Below are 23,325 nucleotides of genomic sequence, written 5' to 3'. Positions count from 1 at the left end.
CAAGTTGGATCCCCTTGATCTTCGGAGAGAGGGGACTTTATTTTTTTAAACTCATTTACAGCCATTGACGTCTAAAGACGTCAAATATCCTTTTTTTAATTTTTTTTTAAACTCAGCTAGTAGTGTGTGAGTCTAATGACAAATATATCTTTGTTCCGTTATCTACGACAAGACCAGGCACTTCACTCTTCCAGTGAATGGCAGAAATTATGCCTTGGTGGGTTTTCTCCGGGTACTCCGGTTTCCTCCCACATCCCTAAGACATGTATGATAGGTTGATTGAACACTCTAAATCAGGGGTGGGCAAACTTGGGTTCTAAAATTTGACAGAGGGTCCGGACCAGGAGCAGATGGATGGAGTATTTTGGTAACCTCACATCATCGGAGAAAAAAATATATATATTTAATGTTAAATAAAAGTGAACAAAAGCATGACAACAAAATATGTCTTTGAAAAACCACAGTATTTAGAAAATAAAACATTAACAAGGTTTTATTCATTTATTTTTTTTCAAGTTTAGTGGGCCGGATTAAAATGTTTAACGGGCCGCATGTGGCCCCCGGGCCGTAGTTTGCCCACACCTGCTCTAAATTGTCCCTATAGGTATGAGTGTGAGTGAGGTTGTTTTTTTGTCTTTGTAAGCCATGGTTTTGACAAACAGCTGTTCCATTTCCACTCCCAGTTGAAGTTTACTGTCAAACTAAATATAAAATAAGGCGAATTTCACCTTCTAAAAGGAAAACAAAAATAAAACCTAGCCTTTCAGCTTGTTAGCTTAGTGCTAATGCTAATCTATGTTACGTAGCTATCAGCTTTCAAGCAATGGACCGAACACAAATAGTGAATCAACACAAACAACACGGCACTCACAGGCATCAAAGAAAGACACATTAGTTCTGTTTTGATGAGCTGAGACCAACCGATGACAATGACACGATTTTCCCAAATCGTTCAGGCCTAAAGTGAGCTATCAGAGTAGAAATCAATTTGAAGGCAAACATTTATTGTCCCGCGGAGGCTGCCGCAAGTGTTGCCGCTCACATGCCGGTGAATGGGATGAGTCCGGGGGTGTAAAAGGGGGAAGTTGGCGGCACAAAAAGGGGGGCGGAGAATAAGAAAGGACATGGGAAACCTTCCGATGCCGCTGTATTGTCCCTCTCAAAGCTTCTCTTGTATTCCTCTGCCAAACCAACCACAGCCAGCGCTTTCCCAGGGCTTTAGTTTAATCTTTATTCCTCTCGTAGACTTCCAGAGAAAACAAACACGGGGTATTCCTGCGGCCGGAATGATCCAAGCGCTCGTATTTGGACATCTGTCGGCACGAGGAGCCGGACGCGAACATCAACCACGCGTATTTAGGCTTTTCCGAAGATTACGTCGATCGACACGGACAGTGTGAATGGAATGGGCGTCGGCTTCATATTCAGCACATTTGTCCGTACAGTTTACCCTCCAAACTTCCAAAACGAAGTCAAGCAACCAGCGCACGTCCAACTGCTAATTCCCCAAACAACAACAGCATGTTTCGGGTTGGATTTTCCCATGATTCAAACCACGCTCACCATTGATCATTCCCGTCCAAATGTAGATTGAGGCAAGGTGTCAGCTGAGAGCTGTTTTCGAACATTTCTACACACACACTTCCCAAAAAAATCAATTGTTTGCCGAGAGTGGCACACCCTCAAGTAATGCGAGAGGAATGAGCGAGCCTTTCCAGCATGACACCATGTCCATGACCTTAAAAAAGAGTTCCACACATGCCTCGCGTTGCTCACAACGTAATCTCTCACAGGGGTAAGAGGAAGCGGGAGTGTTGTGGGTGGATTTCGCTAACGAACGAGCATGAAGGGGGCAACGCGCACTGACCGCTTTCACATGTTTCGCTCAGCGAAAGCAAAGTCAGAGTTGAATAAACTTTGTTTTCTCCTCGTGTGTGCACGTGTTCCTCCCCAGATGGAGAATATCTGACGTTTACCAGATACGAGCCCATTGGAGTTTGTGGACAAATTATCCCCGTGAGTATTCCAGTCTCCGCGAGCGACAGGCATCCTAATACAAATGGACTTTTAAGCAAGATACGGTGGAGCCTTGAGATGCAACTGACGCGACTTGGGAGGTTTTTGAGATAAGAGCAGTCACTCGGCACATTATTTGCTTTGACTTGCGAGCGCTAATCTTGATTTCAATCAACTCACTTCACAATAGGCAGCAAATCTTGAACAAATCATCAACAAGCTTCCTTCAAGCTGGTTATTACCTCCCCCAATTGAAGTTTGCTGTCTAACTAAACATAAAACAAAGACAATTCGTCTTTTAAAACATATTTAAAACAACTACATAGTTGTTAGGAAAGTCTGCTTAGCTTAATGCTAACAAACAATGCAAACCGCCATTGGCATGCTAATGGTTACAACTGATAGCCGTCGTTTAATTTGTATACAATTTGTGGAGCAACACATGTAGACAGATAATATAACAATCCCCACGTGAAATATATTTTTGAACCGTCACAAAAAAAAATGACAAATATTACAGAATCCTTCTGAGTCACGTACAGAAGAAATAATATGTTGCCGGCAGCTGGCCAAGGTAGCAACACTTGACGAGGCAGCAGAAAGAATTAAATTGCAGCGTTAAATCATTTACATTTTATTTATGTTATTGATTAGTTTTAACAAGATTCTATTTGTATCACAAATCGTGGTCGCCGATTCGATTCAAGGTTCATTTAGAACAATGCAACTTGAAACGATTCGGTGGCTGCAAATCGATTCAGTACTTCTTTAGCAAAAATTTAACCTTTGTGCAAACTTCAAAGGGGAACCTGGTAAAATCATTAATAGATCAAATGAGGCAAAAATAATTTTCTTTGATTTAAATAAAGTGCAACTAACACCTCTTCAGGTTGGATTAGCAGTCGGTGCACCTGCTACTTCTTGTTGTTTTTCAAAATAGGAACGATACATTACTATTAAAACAAAGTGTAAACGACATCAATTGTGGTTCAATGAGCTGTGGATGAAACAGAATCGAAACAGAAATCGAAAAGGTTTCCACTCACTGGTCAACAGCTACTGGGTGTGATGTGACGTGACAGACACGCCCACTAAATCGAGTAACAATTATGTCCATATCATGAAAAGTGCTCAAAAAAAGTACACGTAAAATTTTCCGTATTAAAATTGAATGCATTATTGATACAATCCATTTCACGTGTCGCAAATCCACCACTTGGCCAGAGAACATTTTCATACTTGACTATGTTTAAGCAGACTGATTGTCTTGTGACCACCCAGCGCCTCATTTGAATGTCTTTTTCCCGCCCGTGTGTGTGTGTGTGTGTGTGTGTGTGTGTGTCACGCACAGTGGAACTTCCCTCTGATGATGACAGCATGGAAGCTGGGGCCGGCGCTGGCATGTGGAAACACCGTCATCCTCAAACCCGCTGAGCAGACGCCGCTCACTTGCCTCTACATGGCGGCTCTCGTCAAGGAGGTAAAGAACGTGATTCGGACCATGACGGAATGTCAAAAATCCACACTTGTCACTATCAATTATTCTATCGATTACTGCATCAATTAATCGAATAATCGGATACAATTTTATTTTAGATTGAAGTGTATGACAAAACTATTTTTTTCTTGATGACTGTTTCTAAAGCAATTATTTGTGTTTATTCGGTATTGTTTAGAAATTAAAAACAAAGAAATCATCAATTAAACAATATCAGATGAGAGGTATTGATGCTGAAATCACATATTTTTGAAACGTATTCAGTTAATCGTTTCCCAACGTAAAAGTAGATTAATTTATTATTTTGATTAAACACAAAATATTATCTGTGTTCATGAAGGACTACAGAAATTAGAGAATAATTAATGTTGAGAGTCTGAATTTTGACATTCTGACAATTTTAAGTTGCGCAATGGCTTTAAATGTTCATCGTGTCGATTAAGTCGTTAATCGATTAATTTTGACTACAAAAGCTGGCAGTGTTTTTTTGAGTCATGATTTTGTGGCATGACGAATCTTCTCCCGATTAGTTTGGATGCATTTTTCTATAAATTGCCTGACGAAATGGTTTCGTAGACGTCAGAATTCATTCTGCATCATCAACGAAGGATCGTGACCCCGTTTCCAGAAGCAGCCAAGCAAGCCCGAGCCGAGACATGACCGCCATCACAATTTCCAGTTGAGCTTTTGCCTTTTGGATCATAAAGCAGATCCTTTCTTTCGTCAAACTTTGGCCATTCCACCACTTTGGAAGCTCTTAATCTTGATCTCGTCAGTCCATAAAACTTTGATTAAAAACTTTTGTGGCTCATCTCTGGAATTCCCTCACTTCATGAAAACTGATAAGAATTGATGAGGAATCGGATCAAGAATTAATATTCATAATGGAATCAGAATTTCTTTATTCTTCTGAATTCCTATCGCAACTTTTGGAATGAACAAATGTGCGTGACAATTAAGGTAGCAAAAGACAAAAGTTGAAAAGCTCTGAACAGAATCAAGCAAAAATGAGGAACAAAGTCGTGTAAATGTCATCCATGATGTGTCTGACAACAGGATTAGCGTGTTCACTCGTGCACCGACGCCAAATATGCTGATGAGATTAGAACAATATTATCCTGCTCTATCTCATCCTGCAAATCTGGAGACTATCCGTCAACGTCCTTCCTCTCTTTTGACGATTTCTGCTGGTAGGGAGGTTGGGTTGGGTCCGGATCCTCCCGCACGGCCTGCGGTTTTACTTGGCTCTGCTGTCATCTCCGCTAAGGCTTGTTTCCTCTCATATTGTTTTGACAGGCCGGCTTTCCACCGGGAGTCGTCAATATTTTGCCGGGATTCGGGCCAACGGCGGGAGCGGCGATCGCTTCGCACATGGGCATCGACAAAGTGGCGTTCACAGGCTCGACGGAGGTACGTTTGGGGATGCGGAAGGCCAGCTCATGGTGACACAGTGACCGACATGTGCAACGCGAGGGCGGGCGCATGCTGGCTAATTCGAGGACATTGTGCCTGCATTGGAGCCTAAACGACAAACAAATGGAGTCTTATATGAACGGCGAGCCCTGTCATTATTCCTTTTGGCAGGCATCTGTGATTTTATCTTGCACATGTGCACATATTGGATCTGTCAAGAGTATACAAACACATCTGTCTAGAACGCTGGTCCGTCCTCTGTTAACCCTCCACAGGACATCCACGCATGATTGTAGCTTACATGACAGGGAAACAGTTCACAGCAAGCAAAATGATCAAGTACAAAGCATGTTAGCAAACGGATCCAACTGCATTCTTTGGAAACTCAGCAGATTCTTCTCCGGCAGACCATTAATACATATGTGATATCTCCGACCGCATACGAGCCCCGATGATAAAAGCTTTGACAGTAAGCCAAAAGCAGAATGAATGTTGCCAGCCGGTATTTCACAAAACGCTTTTGTCAAATGAGCCGTGACCTGTTTGGATTATGGAGTCTATACGGTCTGTTTTGACTCTCGGGGTACGCGCAGGTATGTGTTGTTAGACGCCCTATGGTAAGCCCGCACATCAAGATCAAGAGGAGACAAAAGCCGCAGTGGGCTGGAGCGGACTTGAAAAGAGAGGCAGGATAGACTCAGAACTGGTCGCAAGTCTAGTAACAGGGCACATACTGTACATGGAGAGAGACAGAGGGAAAGAGAGCGAGAGAGAGAGGCAAAGCGAGAGAGAGAGAGAGCGACAAAGAGAGTGAGAGAGAGAGAGACAAAGTGAGAGAAAGAGAGATAAAGAGAGAGAGTGCGAGAGAGAGAGAGAGACAAAGAGAGAGAGAGAGAGAAAAAGTGAGAGAGAGAGAGAGAGAGAGATAGAGACAAAGTGAGCGAAAGAGAGATAAAGAGAGAGCGAGAGAGAGAGGGAGAAAGAGAGAGAGAGAGGCAGATAAGAGAGAGTGAGGGAGAGAGACAAAGAGAGTGAGAGAGAGAGAGACAAAGTGAGAGAAAGAGAGAGAGACAAAGTGAGAGAAAGCGAGAGAAAGAGAGAGAGTGAGAGAGAGGGAGAAAGAGAGAGAGAGAGAGGCAGAGTAAGAGAGAGTGAGAGAGAGAGAGACAAAGAGAGCGAGAGAGAGAGACAAAGTGAGAGAAAGAGAGAGAGAGAGAGAGACAAAGTGAGAGAAAGTGAGAGAAAGAGAGAGAGTGAGAGAGAGGGAGAAAGAGAGAGAGAGAGAGGCAGAGTAAGAGAGAGTGAGAGAGAGAGAGACAAAGAGAGCGAGAGAGAGAGAGACAAAGTGAGAGAAAGAGAGAGAGAGAGAGACAAAGTGAGAGAAAGCGAGAGAAAGAGAGAGAGTGAGAGAGAGGGAGAAAGAGAGAGAGAGAGAGGCAGAGTAAGAGAGAGTGAGAGAGAGAGAGACAAAGAGAGCGAGAGAGAGAGACAAAGTGAGAGAAAGAGAGAGAGAGAGAGAGACAAAGTGAGAGAAAGCGAGAGAGTGAGAGAGAGGGAGAAAGAGAGAGAGAGAGAGAGACAAAGAGAGCGAGAGAGACAAAGTGAGAGAAAGAGAGAGAGAGAGACAAAGTGAGAGAAAGCGAGAGAGGGAGAAAGAGAGAGAGAGAGAGCCAGAGTAAGAGAGAGTGAGAGAGAGAGAGACAAAGAGAGCGAGAGAGAGAGACAAAGTGAGAGAAAGAGAGAGAGAGCGAGAGAGACTGTTGTGAGGAAGAGTGGCTCAGGTAGTGTAATTCCAATCAGTTAGCTATTGAGTCGGTTTATTTTGCCACGAGGAAAAAAAAATATTTCAATAGTAGGGCTTTGTTGAAAAAAACCTGATTATTCCAATCATTGTTTTTTTTTTTTTTTTTTTTTTTTAATAACCCGATATCGATTCATAAAACCATAAATCGATTTTCCCATAAATTCACTTGACTTTGTGCGTCACGTGCAATCTCGTCACAACACGAGAGTAGCATATCAATACAACATGGCGGAAGAACACAAGCCAACAAGCTTGAAGGCAGATGTCGGGAAGTTTTGGAGTTTAAAAAAAAAAAATAAAAAAATGAAGACAGCAACGAACTGAGACTTTGTGAGACAGTCACAAAATGTGAATTTATAGTTTACAGTCGGATTTTGCCACTTTATTTAGCAGCCTAGCATTTTGTTAAGATGATTATTTATTGTTTTGGTCAGATCTTGTTCAATAAAACATAACCGATTATTGCAACTGCATTTTCTTCAATTCTTAATTTAATATTAATATTTTAACAAATGCACCAAGTTTCAGCAAGACATTTTCATTATTTGCAAAATTGCTTCTTCTGAAAACGTCTTTGATATATTGTAAAAATTCATACGGCGTGAAATCAAATGAAAGAAAATTAAAGATCATGAATCAAATTGAATTTTGAAAATCTGAATCAATAGCCAGCCCTATTCATTAAATTATAAAAATGTATTTTTTTTTTTACGGAAATGTACAATATCGTACCGTACTTCAGATGGACTAGCGAGATAAATAAGGGCCAAATCCACGTCCAACATTTCCACAGAAATAGACGCTAATTAAAAAACGTTGTACACCCAGTTCCCCTCTCACGCAATCTTGCATCAAGGCACCTACTCGTAGTAAGGGAAACATATTTTTTGTTTTTAATCATCCAGTCTTGATTGAACATTTCCCTTGTGAGTGGCCAGAGTGTTTTTTTTTTGTTTTTTTTTCCCTGACAAGTTTTCCTGTTGTTTCGTGCGATCTGGAATCAATTAGCGTGGAAAAGATCCAGTGCTGTCAGAAGCTGCCCATGCCCAGACAGTGAGTCACCGCAAAAGTAGTAGCGGGAATATCGCAACGAGAGGAGCATCTCCTCGGTTCCGTGCAGCTCGCGGCTGCAGGTGGATTCGGGCCGGACTCCCCCTCCGTGAGGCCGCGACTCCACGTGGGAGAGTCTGGCAGCTCAGCTTGCGATGTTTACTTCTCATTGAGGACACGCTAGCTAGCTAGCCCGTTCGTCAGCCGCGACGCTGATCAAAGACACATGAGTCCAAGGCAAATGTTGTGCTGTCTGATTAAACTTGCGGTGCCGCGCCAACGACGCACACCTGACAGTTGAGGAACCATACTGAGAGAATGTCTTTTGTGGTTTGCTTGGATAAAATAACTGTTTGCTTTTGCTTCACTTGCCAGAGGAAATCGGCACGATCTAAGGGGAATAAATCTGCCTTTACAAAGACATGGATACGCTTTCCCTGAAGTGTCTCTGTTACGTGGACCTAGTGATGGGAAAATGAAGCTTCAAGTTTGCGTCATGAAGCAGTTGCTGTATTTTGGAGTCCTGTAGATGGCACTGTTGCTTGAAAGAAAGGGTTTCAAAAAAATGGCAATTCAGCCCAATGTTGCCATCAACAGGCGTCCAAAAATACTACAACTGGTTCATGAAGCAAAAAGTGAAGGTACCGGCAGCCATCTTTCGATGCTGCAACGCTAAACGCAAGTAACTAGAATACATTGATTTTTTTATCGATTCTGCAAAAATGCCACATTGTGTGACATACAGTTGAACGAATAAAGCCGACATGCACATTTAATAAAAATAATATATATGAAATTTAAACCAAATCTATGTAAATGACAATCCACGATTATAATAGAATCGAAATCAGGGGTGTCAAACTCTTTTTTGTGAACGGGCCACATCGTCGTTCTGGTTTCCCTCCCAGGGCCGTTACGCCTGTGAATGGTGTACGATCACCTTACGTTCTCGCATGCACACAACAAAGCCAGTCAGTCATTTGTTTGTTCAACCATTCCTAAAATGGCAACATCGCATATCTCAATGTTGTTAAAAGTGAAGAAAATGTGCTAGAAACAGAAAGTTGACGCACATGATTTGCCCTTTGCGGGCCACATAAAATGAGGTCGCGGGCCAGATCTGGCCCCCGGGCCTTGAGTTTGACACCAGTGCTCTCAATGGTCGATGCAAACTGATTTTTTTTCTCCTATAATTATGGTGAGTAATGATGTATTCTGATCCCAAAACAAACGCGTTACACGACTCAGTCGAATAATATTCCAAAAATATAATGAGTAATATGTTACTGGCTAAATGTAATATATTCCTGGAACGGATTATTGGAATATATTACATTTAGGCGGTTACCTTTGTAAAGTGCCCCCCCCAGCACTCTACGTGAGTAATTCACTTCTCTCTTGTGGCGAGTTGACAAGCAGCCACCCACACATTGTTCTCACTTCCTCACTCGTCACCAACTGCTTTTTTTTTTCGTTACAACCTCCCAAAGTCATTGTGGGAGTGCAAGAATGCACGACGGAAGGATTTCAACGACGCCACTCGATTTGGTGAGGAGGCTGACTACACGAATATCATGTATTTTGTTTCCCTCTAGGTTGGAAAACTGATCCAGGAAGCAGCTGGGAAGACGAACTTGAAGAGAGTGACGCTGGAGCTGGGAGGCAAGAATCCAAACATCATATTTGCAGATGCCGACTGTAAGTTTTTTTAAACCCTTTATTTAACGCAACAGTGCCATCTAGAGGACTTACAAATACAGCAGCTGGTTCATGAAGCAAATTTGAAGCTTCATTTTACCCATCACTACCGAAGGTCCCATTTTTACAAGTGACCTGCTAACGAATAGTCAGACAAGCCAAAAGAAATAATGTGCTTGACTATTTTTTCCACTTTCGTTCACGGAATTTAGGATTTTTTTAATCTGTTGTTTTAATCTTGATGACACCGATGAGTCCGGCCTATCATCATCAAATCTTAGAAAGTACGAACAAGCATAAATACTTGGCGCCGCAATTTTTATTTTCTGGTTTTTGACTCATAAAAATGTTCTCATCTGAGCATCCTGGAAACACGGAGGACAGGCAAACCCAAATATTTTCCCCAGCTTTCTTAACACTTGAACCCATGTGTTGCATTCTCTGGAGTCTCAATTCATAGAAATTCACACAAAGTGTGAGAACCGCAATATGGGATGGTTTAAAGTGTCTGAGCAAACTGCGCCAAGCGAGGCGTTCAAATGCTTTCACCAGCCGTGAGAGGGTCTCCCTGAGGTCTGTAAATCAGGAAAATAGACCCAGACTCCGTCGGTGCTTTGGCCGGCCGGGTCCCATAAATCACGGGGGTCCGTTAACCCTTGCTGCCGAACAGCAGGGTCTTGTCTCTCAGGTGTCACATTTGCACAAGGTATACTCTGACTAGTGATAGAACGATATGCTTTTTTTTTTTTTTTTTTCAGGGCCGAGACCGATTATTTGTAGTCATTGAGGCCGATAACCGATATTTCAAGCCGATATTCATTGGCTGAAAAAAAGGGAGTAAACTGTTGTCAAAATCTTGAAAAATAAAAAATTCTAAACTTGACTTCGTTTAGATGCCTTTAAGCACGTTTATTACACAACTTGAGCGATTTAGTTTTAAAAGTCTAACAAAATCTCTTTAAAATTTACGATAGTTTTCTTTTAGTTGCGAGTAGCAGGCTGCTACAAGGAACCAATCAGATGGCGCTGTGGGCGGGACAATCTGCTTCTGCAGGCAGGGCCACCAGCACAGCAGAGAGAGAAAGAGATCCGTGCTGCTTCAAGCCAAAATAAATCAGCTTTTAATTTATCGGCCTTGAAAGTTAAAAACAAAGGCTGATGCCGATAATCGGCAAAATGCCGATAATCGGTCTGTCACTAACTCAGACAAAAAAAAAAAATGTGCATGCGTTGCAGATGTGACGATTTCTGTTGCATTCATTTTTCCATCTTTGCGGACCGGAACTGAAGAATGACATCGAAGCTTTTTTTCCAATGACCTTCAAATTGATGACCCGCTCTTTCCTCAGTCGATCTGGCTGTTGAACAAGCCCACCAAGGTGTGTTCTTCAACGCGGGCCAGTGTTGCACCGCAGGCTCGCGAGTCTTCGTGGAGGAGCCCATCTATGAGGAATTTGTCCGCAGGAGCGTGGAGAGAGCCAAGAGGAGGACGGTAGGCAGCCCGTTTGATCCCACCGCGGAGCAGGGACCACAGGTGAGAGGGAAAACTCTTTGTATCTTGTATCTTTTTTGTGAATTCCCACTTCCTCAACTTTCATTGCGTGTCTCTTCTGTTAACAGATCAGTCGGGAGCATCAGAATCGCGTGCTGGAGTTCATTCAGAGTGGCATCAGTGAAGGCGCCAAACTGGAATGTGGAGGCAAAGCTCTCGGCGTGAAGGGCTTCTTCATTGAGCCCACTGTGTTCTCCAACGTGAGGGACGACATGCGCATTGCCAGAGAAGAGGTACACGGACGGAAACCTTGCATGTCTAAAGATTGTTAATTTGTTAATTTCATATTTTGGGGGGGGAGAAATTTTTTTTTATATAATAATAATTATTATAAAATATTATAAAATAATAATTATTATCTATATATATATATATATATACATATATTTATATATATATTTATATATATATATATATATATATATAATATATATATTATATATTTATATATATATATATATATAATATATATATTATATATTTATATATATATATAGATTCTTATATATTATATATATATATATAATTTTTATATATATATATTATATATTTTATATATATATATTTATATATTATATATTTTCTTTTAATTCATTTTTAATTTACTTAATTTTTTTTTACTACTACATTTCTCCCCTCAGTTGACACGAGCTATGCTGCATTATGTCACTTAAAAACATCACTGTCAATAATATTGTACCTCCCACTTATTTTTATATTAGTATGAATTCTAATACTAATATGAGTTGACAGTTGGTGCACAAAATCATATTCATAATTGATAAAGTGTAAAAAAAAAAATGATTGCTTATAAAACGTGTATTGCATAATTATAACAATTCAATACAACATCTACTCATGTGCAATTTATTGACGCAAGACAAACGCTATTTAAAGCTTAAATTTTTTTTTTACAATAATATAGAAAAAGGTTTGCATGATGGCTTGCCCCTTTGCGAGCAATCCAGTTTCTCATGTGGCCCCTTTACAAAATGAATTAAGATAATTATGTATCTGATGATGACTTGTCCTACCAATTTATATAACTAACAACAATGGAATAAATAAGCGATTATTAAGAAATTGAACATGATTTTTTTGTGGAGAAACACACATTTCTCCCTGCCAGTTTAAAAAATCTGATCGAAAAAAAATGCAATGTGAACGCAGAACGCAGTTGTATTTGGGCGACGTTCAACATCACGTTTGCAAAATTGCAACATCAATGGTGTTCCTGTCTTGCATTTTGACAAAATTTGGTAAAATAAATGAGAAATGTAAACAATTCAAACATTATTTCATTTCATTATTGGACGCTGATATTTTTGTTTGGAAAAAAATAAATAAATTAATGAATAAAATAAAATAAAATAAATAAATAAAAAAAACTAACAAAACAATTATTAATTGCAAAAAAAATCATAAAAAATGCATGCATTACTACAAAATACAAAATTAAGAATTGGAATGTGCAATGGAATGCATTTTTGGGCTTATTCGACAGTGCGTATTTAGTTAATAATAATAATATTCCCTTTATTAGTCCCACAATGGGGAAATTCGAGATTCGAACCCAGGCCTCCTGGGGAGACTGGGTCCTGAACGCGGCGCCTTAGACCACTCGGCCATCCTGGCAGCCATGCTATAGCAATAGAATGTTATGATAATATAAAACAAATGTAAGAAACACTACAGTAAAAAAACGAAGACAGTCAAAAAGGGTAAAAAAAAAAAAGGAATTTCCAAGTGTTTTACTGAGTGCAAAAAAAAAAAAAGGTGAATGAGTTCTCCCCTTGGCTCATGCTCCACCCTTCCACTAAGTTTCGTGGAAAAGACTGTTTTGCATATTCTTGCTACCAGACAACCAAACTGCGATGAAAACATAACCGCTTTGGCGCAGGCAACAATTCAAGCCAATTACCATGAAAGCCTCCCGAGTGAGCCGTGTGTATGTTTTGAAATGCTTTGCAGATTTTTGGACCGGTACAGCAGATCATGAAGTTCAAAACGATGGAGGAAGTGATCGAGCGGGCCAACAACTCCGACTACGGTTTGGCTGCCGCCGTGTTCACCAGTGACATCAACAAAGCCATGACCATATCTACGGCCATGCAGGCTGGCACTGTCTGGTAAGTTTCATTTGCAGCTTCTTCACTTTTCTCCGACAGGCCGTACCTGGCCTTTGCATGCACGCTTGCCCCTCACAAACTCCACGCTGGCCATTTGCCATTTCACAAGAAATGTTTCCTTTCCTCTTTTGTTTTTTCCTTTTCTACCCCGCAGTGTAGACATGCTGATGTAAAACACGCCAACGGAGTACAACGCAATTGTATATGTAAATTGACACCTTCATGTAACGAAATGGCTATAAAATGTTACTTCTTGATTTCGCCCCTAATTGTTGAGTTTTCTTGGATAATTACGTGCAGATGGTTCTGGTTCGGGGGGAGTTTTCTAGCTAACAATCAGCATGAGCCAAACTTTTTTTCACCGCTTATCATAGTTGGGTGCAATTCTGCCCAAGCAAACGTTACATTTATAAAATAATCCCGGCGACCACGGCAGCCCTGTTTCAAGCCACTGTGGACGAACGGGATGGTCGTGATTGCCGTGGGTGCCCGGTGAAATCTGTAAATTATCAAAACATTTTGCGGTGCGTTGCTGAGAGGGGGGGGGGGCGCATGTGAACCTGGGGAACATGCTTTTTTTCCGCCATACAACAATAAAGTGTAATTGCACATCCACACCAGTAGTTGGCAGTGGCGCTCTCCTTGCCCATTGGGCAGAGCGAATATTAACTCTACGGTGCAGGTTTGTTTTGCAACAAAAATTATGTTCTTTATAGCAGTAGCGCAAATTGTTTTCTTCTTGCTAGGGGGGCGTAACAGAAAATTATTGAGAAGCACTGTCTTAGACCGACAATCTGTGATTCTGATTGACTTTCAAATTGTTCTAATTTTAACAATTGCCCAAAAACAGGAGCAGGTCCGGATGGGATTATTTCTTTTTTTACTATGGCGGAAAATAAAATAAAAACACGCCACAGTGATGCATAAAATCACACGCATGAATTTGGTTTGATCTCAAGTTGAGTTAGATTTGCAAAGGAAATGATTCGAGAATTTTTGTTGAAATCCAAATTGGGCCACTTTTGAGCGTTCCATGAGTCGCGTTCCCAAATTGTTCAGATGAGGCACCCGTCAGAACCTCAATTAACGTGATTCATGACTTCATCTTTTACTCCACCATGTCTGAGGTCAAACTGTGTAATTCACAATTTCTATTCCTTTTTTTTTTCACGAGAATGTACAAATTGTCTGATTTGAACCGAGACCGCCCGCTCAAAACATTTCATTAAAATGTCCTCAGTAAAATGGCAGCAAATTGTGACATTTCCCCCGAATGAAGTCTTTATTCGGCTTTTGAATTTCTCCTGCATTGAATAATTCCACGTTGTCGTTCCCAGATGGCTGACGTTAAGCAACTCCCAAATATGCAACTGACTACTTTCAGCTGTGTTTGCTAAAAACTAATGGGATTATGTTATCAAATCCAGAGGGGGGCTAAAATAGCAATGGCACTGCTGATGATATGTTCCTACATCCATCTTCATGAACGCTGCTATGAAATTCCGTTTCGGCCAAAAATTCCACGCACAAGAGTAATAACGAATGTTTTGTGTACTTTTTAGGATAAACTGCTTCAACGCTCTCAGCACACAGTGTCCATTTGGAGGATATAAAATGTCTGGCAATGGACGTGAATTGTGAGTATGACTTGTGAGGAAGTGTCCACGGAGTGTACACAATCAACCACAACATCACTAATATTGACTTTAGGGCTTTTTGAGAGGATATGACCATCTTACTATGCCAAGAGTCTCTCACAGTTACTTACAGGAAAAAAAAACAAAAAAAACTGCCATTCCAGACTATAAGGCGCAACCTTTTTCCTAGATTTTGAATCATGTGGCCAATACAACGGTGCAGCTTTTCTGTGGATTTTTATTTCACCAGTAGGGGCGCTCTAGAGTTCAGAAAATACGCTAAATAAATCTTGACTTTTTTTCACTTGGGTCTGTTCTGTTTTTTGTTTTGTTTTGTTTTTCCCAAAAAGAGTTGCTGCGGCTTATGTGCGAGTGCGCCTTATAGTCCGAAAAATATAGTCACCACAGAAAAACCCATCTATTCATTATAATGCATCTCAGGCGGGCCGCCTTTTTGCCCTGTACTGCCACCTGCTGTCCACTGACGTCATGGGTCACCTGTTTTCTGGGTTTGGTCACATGACATGACATGGGCACTATGATGTCAATTTCTGCCAGGAAACATGTTTGCTGAAAACTGTTGAAAGTGTGCAGATGAGATGTAGCTTTAAATGTTTTTTTTCTTTTTTTGGGGGGGCGTGGCTAAATCGATCATAAATCCCTCCTCCCCCACTGTTTAGCAATGAGAGCATTTTCTTTCAAATCAGAGGCAATCTGCCGTAATTAACTCATTCGCTACCATTGACGGCAAAAGACGTCAAAGATTTTTCCTTTTTTTTTTTTTTACTCGGCTGGCAGTGAATGAGATTGTAGTCATGTTATTTGATTGACAGTTGCAATCAAAAAAGGTCTTGTCCCCAAAAGACAGATCTGAGGCTAATGTTTGCCATTGTGCATTTCAGGGGCGAGAGTGGCCTGAAGGAATACTCCGAGGTGAAGACCATCACCATGAAGATGGTCGCCAAGAACTCGTAAGGCAGCCTCTCGTTTTCGGAAGAGGAGGTAGCATCTTCCTCAGTACCGATGGGTGACAAACCATCGCAATCTCCATGGTGACTACAGGCTGTGACCGCTCTCCGCCCCTTGACACCCCCCCCCCACCACCTCCTTCCGGACAGTCGGCCCGCCCCAATGTGGTGACGTCCAGCTGACCCGAGTGTGTGCACCGGATAACCACTGAAGCACCCCGTTGACCTCCTCCACTAACTCCACTAAAGCACTCACAAAGACAATGGGGCAAACCCCAATAACCTGCAACCGCTACACCTTTTATCGCCATCTCCACTTCCCTCTTCGGAGCGCGTGGAAGCTGCTGCCAGACTCCGTCGCCGCACTTGCAATCAAACATTTCAATACCGCCTGTGTTGGAGGCAGTGCCATCTAACCTCACACATCTTCGCTTTTCTCTAGAATTTATGCAAGCATGTGCCCCCCGACCCCCCCAGTTTTCAAGACCTCCGATGATGTCATCAGCCTCAGTTATGAATGGATGAAATGTTAATTTCGAATTGATTTCTAATTGTCTTTGTTTTAACTTGACTTAACACTGTAAGACAACCTTTGACTTTGATTTGAACCTTTTTTTAAAAAAAAAAAAAAATACTCTCACCTGCTAAAAGAGGGCTAGAAGTGTTTGAAATGTTATGTAACTGATTGTCATTGATGTCCATCTATGTTATGTTTATACAATGTTATAAAATTATAAAATGACCATAGTTTTTTTTTTTTTTCAGTAAAAAAACAAACAAAAAAAAGATTTCCTGTAAATTCGTTTTGGTGTCATTACTGGGGCTTAAATTCTAAACGATATGTTGGCAGGGAATGGCGGCTCACGTTGCATTCAATTAAATTATTTGTGAAATAAATCAAATAGTTGTACAATTTAAAATGCTAAATTGGGAGAGGTAATTGAGCATTTCACCTGAGCAGTAGTGACATCGCAATACTGAACATAAATCCCCAATCTGGAATGTACTTATTGCAACATTATGTAGCAATTCGAGTTTCAAAGTTAATGATTTCAATTTCCCTTCTAGGTGTGAATGCTGAACTCTTATCTTATTTATAGAGCTCTGAAATTGACATCACATCATTTAAAAACAATAAAACAGTCACAAAGACAAAGACAAAAATAACAGCTCAAGTCTCATTCTTTCTCAGAATCAGAATCAGAAATCCCTTTATTGTCATTGTACTCAAGTGTGCAACGAGATTAGAGAGCTCCCCTCTCCAGTGCAATACAACAATAATTCAGATAAATATATAAATTAGATAAATAAGAGAATAGTTAGTGCATTGGAAAATAATACTGAATAGGGTATATAAAGACACATCGCGTTGCTGTTCTGCAAGGTAAGGGTGGTCGTGTGTGTGTGTGTGTGTGTGAGAGTTTAGAGAGTTTCTGGACGGAGAATAAATATATAAATAAAATGTAATTACTTTTCAGGGCCATGTAATAAGAGTAGTAAAAAAAAAAAAAAAACACCCACAATCACTCCAAAAACAAATACATTACAAAAAGAAAAAAGAAAAAAAAGTTTCTTCAGAAAGGGGTAAAAGATGAGAAAGAAGCTACAACCTCAAAAACAATAACTTGCTTCCATTTTCAACAACTGATCAGAAGAATTTGGGAATGTGGGAGAAAACTCATGAACATGAAAACGGCACACAGAATGGCCTGACCAGAGATTCAAACCAAGAACCTCTTCCCGGCTGCCCTCATCTGGACGCAAAAAGTTGGATTTTTCACTCCATTGTCTTATAAAAACCTTCATCGTCAGGCCTCCCAGAGATCGACAGTCTATGCTGACTTGCGTCACCAGTTGCCGTCACTTGACGTTGGCATGGCTGGTCAAATCAAAAATGAGCTTTGTTCCTGGCACTGCGCATGATTCCACCAACATGTTTTACAGTGTTTTGTTATGAAAGCCTTCAAACATAATTGTGTCAGGCGGGGTCAGGGTCAAGTGTTGGTGGGGAAATAAGAGCCGCTCTCATACTAAGAACCACATGATCATAATCAACTTCTATACGTCAACGTCACCAGTCTTTGTTAGTAGGCGCTGAAGCTTGGAGAGACAGAAACAAGCTCCATTTTGGACGTTTTCATTTCGCTAGTCTGACCTGCCGTGATAATAAAGTCATAAAACAGTTGCTATACTAAAAAGCAGTGGCAGGCCTTCAAGGCCTTCTCTGCCGGGCTAAAATAAATCAAGAAAAAAATGATCAAATTCTTCACATTCATTCATATTTTATCCTAGTTGTATTTTTAGTGAGACTTTTTATCCAATCAGAATTCAGCTAGCTCGTGTCGCTAGGCAGATTTCACAATACCAAAAGCACGCACTATTTTTTCCCCGAGGCCTTCAGATGCAATTGTGCGAGCGGGCATCTGTTCTGTCAAAATCAATGGCCTTTGACATTTGATAGACAGTTTCGATAGCCAATCAGATCACGAGTTGGTTACAATGAGCCTTCTCGCTGGCCTTACGCTAAAGGCGATGTGATTGGATACTCACTCGTGAGGGGGCGGCGCTATGCGGAATCAACACACCTGAAAGTCGTAACTGGCGACCGATGGAAAATCTCAAAGAAATTCTAGCTTTTTTAAACCACAATGGCCGAAGGAGGGAATTTAATTGCAGATACGCTTGCGCGGCCATTTTCAAGACGGACCTTTCGAGAGAAGCTCGGTCGCCCGACACTCACTCAGTCGTGTGCAAGTGTGTTTCTGTATATTATTTCTCCAGCCGTGGCGTCATAAATGATCGTATCATGAGGGGGATTTTATCCAAGTAAGACTTCACTGAAGGCCCAGGCCCGCCACTGTTAAAAGATACATCCACTAAGAACCTTTGGGCATAAAAAGGACAGCGATGCCTTGTCATGAGTGCGCCGACGTGATAAATAGGTCACGAACACCTCGAGCTGAAGCCATCACATAAAGCATCGCTTGCATTAACAAGCGCTATCCTTAAAGACTGGTCAAGCCGTTACGGGATAGACAATCTATCGAATGATTTAAGACGTATCTCGGATTGAGTCCAAGGTTAAGTGCTAATCCCATATCCATCAACACTTGAATCCCGATACAAATGACCCACACTATGTATTTATTGGAAGGAGCACTTACAGAGCTTGATAAGTATCATTCAGCGGCCATTACCCTCTGGTCAGAAAAATGATCCATGCCGGCCATTTCATGCTCATCCCTCGCAATCGTCTCGACAGCCTCCACGGTTTCCATTTCGCTTCCGATGTAACTTTGGGAGGAGAAGTCTTAGCGTGGTGATCTATTGGCGCCGCGATGTGCCAAATTCATTCCTGAAATGACTGGCGCGTACCTTCGGGACGTCAATGAGATGGTGACATTGCCGCTTTGAATGTCGTCATAAAACGGCATCTTGACATACGGACCGCCAAAGACCGCCATCAAAGCGCTGCGGCCGCCGCGCTTCGCTGCCGACATGGAACGACGCGACATTAAACACGGCATCACACGCAAAGCGGCTTGACGTTTTTTTGTAAAGGATCAGAGGATTGTCCATTTTCTGAAGCATTACCAAAAATAATCACCAAAGCCTTCTCCCCCAAAGATGATGTCATCTTAATGATTGGAATGCTCGCCGTAATTATGTTGAAATCGTTTCCATCTGTCCATCAAGTGAGTCACAAGGAGGTGGAAGTGTGATGTAAGTTGCACAAATTGAGTTGTCCCTCTCATTTTGAAAGGAAATAAATCCATCTTGTTTCTATACCACTTATCCAGAACAGGCTCACATGGAAATGGGACCACAGGCCACCTGGAGCCCCGAGTTGGATGATTTGCACTCACAAACCTTTTTTTTTTTTTCTTCTTCTTTCACTGTAAGTGTCAAGCCAAACTTCAGAAAATGAGAAATCTCAAAGCCTTGACAAGAACACGCATAAATTATGACGATGGTGCAGCTTTTTTGTGTTTTTTTTTTTTTACCAATAGGGGGCGCTCTATAGTTTAGGAATACGCTAAATAAATCTTGATTAAAAAAAATTTTTTTTTGGTGTATGTTCTGCTTTAATTAGCAAAGTTGTTGCCGTGTTAAATGGCACTGTTTTAACAATCTGTTTATGTACCTTTAGGTGCATTCACAGTACAAAATCTTTCTGGACATGCAGTAAACAACTCGTTTTTGTCAAGATAGTCATGATGGTGATACTTGGAGAGCTAAGTATTTTTTTGGGAGGTGGTGGTACTTGTGCATAGCAGTCACTGAGAGTGGGCTACATTTATCTGTACATAAGCATGTTTGTTATATTTTCATATCTCAAATAAGAAAATTACCAGACTTTTTACAAAATGACAAAATTAGGACCAGCAGCTGCTGCTTTATTGTTAAAAAAAAACAGAACTGAATGAATAATAATAATGCTACAGGAAATCATTTTTGTTGCACAAATTTTGATCATGATCCCTAAAAGTCTGTCCTCAAATGCACAGGAGAAAACCTACTGACTCATCCAAACTCAATTACTTTAAGAATTCCCTGAATTGTCTGAAACTGATATTGTGTCTTGCCGCAGGACCAATATAGAAGGACACAGCAGCAGGTATTTGGACATGTGCTCGATTATCATGAAGATGCAGAGATGCTAAGCATTTTTACCCTTTCAATCCATAAGACATATACATATGTTTTCAAAAACGTGGTTCCTGCCTCCCAAAGACGTATTTATACGTCTTAGCATTTTTTTTTTTTTTGCGTCCTAGCTCCGTCTTTTTATAGCAGTAGAACACATTATTCTGTTGGCATCGCAAAATCAGTCAAAATCCAGAAAAACGCTGGTATTGAGGGCTTTCCTTTAGTGAAAATTTGAGGGATTAAATGAGTTAAGGAAAACAATTGCCCGGTTCTAACATTTAGTGTAAAATTAAAGTCGATCTAAAAGAAAACTCCAAGGTGACGCAAAGCAGTCTTCTAGGTAATGACGATCTGGCTTTAATGTGACCAATGAATGAGTTTGTCGGGAATATCCATTTGTCTGGTCCATTTACAACCGCGTCTTCCATCAGTGCAGGGCCATTTCATAGCCGGTTCCATTTAAAAAAAATCTTTAACGCCAAAATGGCAACTCTTCTCCATTAAGATAAATCAAAGATATGCCAAAAGGAAGCTGCATGCTGGTCGTGCGAGCCATTTGGATGGAGCGCTTTTATGCTTTTAAGGAAAGCGCGAGGAACAACGTGGACGGAAAGTCTTTAAGCCAGTTTGGTTTCCTGCCAAGCCTCATCTAACCTCTGCTCTTCTGGTTTGGGAGTTAGCGCGTTTCCCTTTTCCTCTGACATCACCCTTCGGGATCCGCACAATAACACGGCCTCGATTGCATGACATTCGCGTTTCCTTGAATGCACACGGGAGTGTTGCGTTCAAAAACCCTCCCTACAGCCGACGAGCGGCAGTTTTGTCGCAAGCAGCAGAAACAGCACAGCTGGTGTCCATGGGAGAGACTCAATGGACACAAATTCCAGACTGCTGCTATGTGCATTTTCTAGAGCACGGGTAGACACGATTGGAAAGCTTGACAGTTGAAAAAAAACTGATAAAGTGCGTTTATATACAGAGATGGGCATTCCGTCCCAAAGACGGAAAAGTTTATACATTCGGGACAGAGGATGAGAACTCTTTAAAAAGGACGGACGAAGCAAGACGGAAGTAGGTTTTCACCTGCCCCTTTAATCGACGCTACCTGGGTCAAGTACCATGTGTATAGAATTAAAATAAATGAAATTGAACTGAGAGTTTGAGAGTGAGAGAGAATAGAGATAGACAGCGAGAGAGAGAAAGAGAGATAAGGGGAGAGAGAAAGAGAGAGAGAAAGAGAGACAAGTGGGGAGAGTGAGAGAGAGAGAGAGAGAGAGAGAGAGAGAAAGAAACCGAGATAAGGGGAGAGAGCTAGAGATAGAGAGAGTGAGAAAGAGAGAGAGAGAGTGCGAGAGAGAAACAAGGGGCGAGAGAAAGAGTGCGAGAGAGCGTGCGAGGGAGTGAGAGAGTGAGAGAGAGAGAGACAGCGAGAGAGAGATAAGGGGAGAGAGTGCGAGAGAGAGTGTGAGAGAGAGTGATAGAGAGAGCGAGAGAGAGAAAGAAAGATGAGGGGAGAGAGAGAGAGAGGGAAAGAGAGATAATGGAAGAGAGAAAGAGAGAGAGAGAGAGTGATCGAGAGAGTGAGAGAAATAAGGGGAGAGAGAGAGAGAGCGAAAGAGAGAGCGAGAGAGAGAAAGAAAGATAAGGGGAGAGAGAGAGAGAGAGAGAGAGAGAAAGACAGATAATGGAAGAGAGAAAGATAGAGTGTGAGAGAGATAAGGGGAGAGAGAGAGCGATCATTTGCCTCTGTGACAACAAGAGTCTGAGAAAGATGCGTTTGGCGTTGTTTGGGGGATAAAAAAAAGCGTCTCCCGGTGTTTAGAATAAAGGAGGATGGACTGGCAAAAAAAGAGTAAATTGCCCATCTCTGTTTTTAGAAAACACTTTTGTGCAATAAACCTCTGAGAGGGCACCTAAGACGGAACGTTTATTGTATTCAAACTCCAAAAGTAAAGCAAAATACACCCAAGAAAAAAAATTATTGTAATTGCTGTGGCATATTTTGTAAATATGAAGTAAAAACAAAACACACACAGAGTCCAGAAAAAAAAATGCACCTTGTGTGATTTTTTTTTTGTTTTTTTAAATGTGTGTAATGCAAGCCATATGTGTGCAGCGCCGTGGAAACAGGTGATGATAGCATTACGCTGGGATTGCAAACAGATGGACGAGGGCTTGAACTTACTCTTGTGTCACTGTCGGGGTCATTAATAAAGATCCCCCCCCCTCTGATGAAATGATTTCGCCACACTTAACTTTGCGGAATATGTAAACAAAGGAAAGGCCTCTCTCTCTCTGGGGTGAAATCTTTTTCATGAGAATCACTTGAACGAGTTAAGTAAAACTTGTTTCATCGAGTTTAATGGGCCTCACTGCTGGTTTGCATGGGCGCCCGTTCTACCTCATTGGGACGGAATGAGGTCGAGTCGCTAAATGGAAGGTTATGGGTTCTCGCTGTATCGTAGGTGCGTCGACCTAACAATATGACGCAAGGGCTTGAATCGAAAATTTTCAAGCTTTTTTCACCTCAAAAAGCAAAAAGCGGCCACTTGATTTTTCCACCTCCTGTTTGGCCGGCCACATAAACGCACAGGACGCGTCTGCTTCACATCAGGTGAGCGCAACGTATGGCCACCTGAGGAATGTCTGCGGCAATCAGACTCGATGAAGCGGCCCCGGAGACACAAAGCAAAGCCACCGTATGTGTTCGAGTGGGACGGGACACTGTGCAGGCGTTTTGTGAATGGCAGGCAGGCCCACCCCTGAGAGATGCTTATTTAGGGAGCAATTACACTCAGCGGCACGGAGAGAAGCGATGGCTGGCCTCCGTGCGCCAACAGACACCCGCTTGAATGCTCATCTTGACCACAAGTGTTGAAGTTGGGGCATGGTGAGAAAACAACGACACTA

The 23,325-nt window shown here is 41.5% G+C and overlaps 1 protein-coding gene across 1 annotated transcript in view; it reads left to right on the top strand.

Moving 5' to 3' along the window:
* Positions 1 to 16,508, top strand: part of aldh1a2 (aldehyde dehydrogenase 1 family, member A2) — a 31,877-nt gene extending 15,369 nt beyond the window's left edge. Inside the window, exons 5-13 of the mRNA XM_088295827.1 lie at positions 1,955 to 2,016; positions 3,368 to 3,496; positions 4,811 to 4,924; positions 9,377 to 9,479; positions 10,829 to 11,013; positions 11,100 to 11,264; positions 13,003 to 13,160; positions 14,723 to 14,797; positions 15,700 to 16,508. Of these exons, the coding sequence (XP_088151953.1) occupies positions 1,955 to 2,016; positions 3,368 to 3,496; positions 4,811 to 4,924; positions 9,377 to 9,479; positions 10,829 to 11,013; positions 11,100 to 11,264; positions 13,003 to 13,160; positions 14,723 to 14,797; positions 15,700 to 15,772 (1,064 nt within the window). The 3' untranslated portion in view covers positions 15,773 to 16,508. The remainder of the gene's footprint in view (positions 1 to 1,954; positions 2,017 to 3,367; positions 3,497 to 4,810; positions 4,925 to 9,376; positions 9,480 to 10,828; positions 11,014 to 11,099; positions 11,265 to 13,002; positions 13,161 to 14,722; positions 14,798 to 15,699) is intronic.
* The last annotated feature ends 6,817 nt before the right edge of the window (positions 16,509 to 23,325 follow it).

The sequence above is a fragment of the Idiotropiscis lumnitzeri genome, chromosome 5 (assembly GCF_059441095.1).
Source record: "Idiotropiscis lumnitzeri isolate Australia: NSW breed Sydney's pygmy pipehorse chromosome 5, RoL_Ilum_1.0, whole genome shotgun sequence".
NCBI lineage: Eukaryota > Metazoa > Chordata > Actinopteri > Syngnathiformes > Syngnathidae > Idiotropiscis > Idiotropiscis lumnitzeri.
Note: the sequence above shows the minus strand (reverse complement) of the source record. Positions and strands in the feature narration are given on the sequence as shown.